Consider the following 3,039-nt stretch of genomic DNA (forward strand, 5'->3'; position numbering starts at 1 on the left):
TGCTTTATTCTCATTAAGTCCCATTTGTCGATTTCCAGTTCACCCGCGTGTGTAACCATCCCTATTGCAGTGAGCCTATGGGTTCCCTGGGCCAGTGCTCTGAGGTTAGTCCCAATACCCTCTTTGATGGTCCTGATGGTTTCGGGTTTAACTTCTAAGTCTGTAATCCACTTTGAGCTTATTCTTGTGCATGGGGTGAGGTAAACATCCTGTTTCATCTTTCTACATGTGGATATCCACTGTTTCCAGCACCACTTCATTGGGTTTTGTTTGGGGGTTTTAAGTTCTTCAGCTATTTCTATTACAAATCAGAAAATAATAATAGAAAACCTGAAGCAATAGATCACTTCTCAAATTTCAAACAGAATTTGTGGTGGTCTGGAACTTGGTGGTAACATTTTAATCTCAGATGCAGTATAAAGGCTGGTTTAGTCTTTTTTTCAAATCCCAAGAATACCCTTAATATGTTGACAAATCAGCAAAAAATATATTTATTTTGAAAAATCAATGCGTATTATTCTGAAATAGCTGTTATAATAGATGTTCCCACAGCTCTGAAATGAAATCTGTATTTCAAATACAGATTATGGAATTTAAAAGGACTCATGAAAACTAAAATGCAGTATATAAGATATCTCATTAAAGAAAAATAACCCAAACAATATAGTAGTATTTGAGATCACTGAAGAAAAAAAAAATACTCAACTTTAATTGTTTTCTTTAATTTTGGACCTTTAGTTTAAAGACTTACCTGGTTTTGGGGTTTCATGTTTCCAGCCTAAAAATCATCAGTAGTTATGTAACAAAACTTTATTCATTTTCTTTAGTCTTCTCTATCTGAAAGTTGGTTTTTTTTTTTCAGTGCATAAAGTAATTTTATTTCTTAGTACTGAGGTTCCTTTCAATTTCTAGATTCTCTGTGGTAATTCATAACTTCTAACATTGAAAAGATAAATGGCTCCATTCTAGGTACATTAACATCTTTCAATATATATGAGGGCACCTCAAGAAATTCACAAGGTCAATAGTTTAAACCCAGTAGCTGCTCTGCAGGGGGAAAATGAGGCTTCCTATTTCTGTAAAGATTACAGACTCCGAAATGCTGTGTATAGTGTCCTGTAGGGTCACTATGTGGCAGTAGGGTTTTTATTGTTGTTATTTTTTTAAATGCATCTTCTTTTTAAAAATCACAAAAAACAACTCACTGCCCTCAAGTTGATTCCAACTAATAGCAACCTTGTAGGACAGAGTAGAACTCTCCTTTTGGATTTCTAAGACTTTAAATCTATATGGGAGCAGAGAGCCGCATCTTTCTCCCGTGGAGCTGTGGAAGTGTTTGAATTGATGATCTCATGGTTAGCAACTCAGTGTGTCGCCCACTGCACCACCTGGGCCCCCAGATTCATCTCAATAATACTACATAGGCAGTAGTATAAAAATGGCAAATTCATTCATAATGTCTTGATTATACATAAAATTTAAATTTGACTTTGCTATAAATTTTGTTATATTGTCATCCAAATCTGGAATGCATTTTCAGAATAAAAACAAATCCTTTTGTCAAATTAAAAAATAAACATTGCATAGAATAATTGAACAATCAGTTAAAAGCTCATGAATTCCAACCTATACCTACCCTATAGGACAGAATAGAACTGCATCATGGAGTTTCCAAGACTGTAATCTTTACCACCGAAGGAGATTGCCACACCTTTCTCTCTCCACACAGTTGTTGGGTTCAAACTACCAACTTTTTGGATAGCAACCAAAGGCTTTCACCATTGAATCATGCAGAGGCTCCTTCCACTGTGAATTACTTTGACTAAGTTTAGCTGTTATGTACTTTATTTTACAGAGGCATGGCTATTGTACTTTGGGAGAAGCTTTTAATCGCTTGGATTTTTCAAGTGCAATTCAAGATATCCGAAGGTTCAATTATGTGGTCAAAGTAAGTATTTTGTTTGCAAAGATATTTGAATTATTCTTTTGATTAACTTTTTATGGGGGATTTTAAGAGTAAAATGTTTAAAATTTTACTTGTATCTGTGTGTGGGAGTCGTAGGGGTTGGGGTGGGGGTGGGAATGAGGTCAGGAAAATTACTCTCATCCTGGTGACATAGTTTAAAAGGGCCTGCAGTGGAAGTTAAATCTTCATCTGCTTTTTGCAACATTGCATATGGCTTCTTTGAGAGTTTGCCTTGGGCTGCAGAATCAACTTTTGTATTGTCAAAATTTTGTGTGTGATTTGGAATCTCCTACATACATTATAACTGTTAAAAGAGAAGAGGAAAAATATTATCTGTTGATTTAAAATGGGTTTTCTACTTTATGTTTTCACACACAAAATGAATCTTGCTTAGTAGAGGGAAGACTAGCTACTAGGAAAAAAATTATGCCCAATAGAATTTCACAGTTACTGTATTGCATTAATGACATATCATTAGAACAAATTTTTATCTTAGCTAATATCCACAAAGAAAGAATCTTAGCTATATATTCTATTTACTGTTTATTTTAATAAAGAATAATTATTATGTGGTTTATTCACTTTCATTCCACTGTTGGTAGTACAAGCAATGGTTTGTGAAGTGTAATAATTTTACATCTTTAATGGTGGTATGAGACACTGGAAAGATTTCTAGCATAATGGTTTTTAGACATTTGAAAAATGTTACTTGAAGGACTAAAATACAAACAAAAAGAGAGTTTCAGTACCTTGAAGCCTAAAAAAGGAAAATGTTATTATAGAATAAGAGTAATCCTGAATCTATGGGATCTGTAGGATAGAGTAGATTGTCTGATAGAGTTTCCAAGACTATAAATCTTTACAAGAAGAGGACAAAGTACATCATTCTGCCATGAAGTGACTGGTGGCTTTAAACAACCAATCTTCCAGTTTGCAGCCAAACACTTAACCACTGTGTCACCAGGGCTCCTTACTTTAACCATCTGATAATGGTGTTGCATTATTTCACAGTAGAAATTCTTGGCTATTGATTTCCATAAAGGAATTTAGCTCTGAGGGTGCATGAAAATCTA

The 3,039-nt window shown here is 34.4% G+C and overlaps 1 protein-coding gene across 2 annotated transcripts in view; it reads left to right on the top strand.

Moving 5' to 3' along the window:
• FBXO25 (F-box protein 25) overlaps window positions 1-3,039 on the top strand; it is a 100,572-nt gene that overhangs the window by 35,677 nt on the left and 61,856 nt on the right. For both annotated transcript variants that reach the window (XM_004707655.2, XM_004707656.2), the window contains exon 5: window positions 1,856-1,948. In XM_004707655.2, the coding sequence (XP_004707712.1) occupies window positions 1,856-1,948 (93 nt within the window). The remainder of the gene's footprint in view (window positions 1-1,855; window positions 1,949-3,039) is intronic.

This window comes from Echinops telfairi, unplaced genomic scaffold, assembly GCF_000313985.2.
Source record: "Echinops telfairi isolate 266 unplaced genomic scaffold, ASM31398v2 ScPeMD7_9;HRSCAF=40, whole genome shotgun sequence".
In the NCBI taxonomy this organism is placed as follows: domain Eukaryota; kingdom Metazoa; phylum Chordata; class Mammalia; order Afrosoricida; family Tenrecidae; genus Echinops; species Echinops telfairi.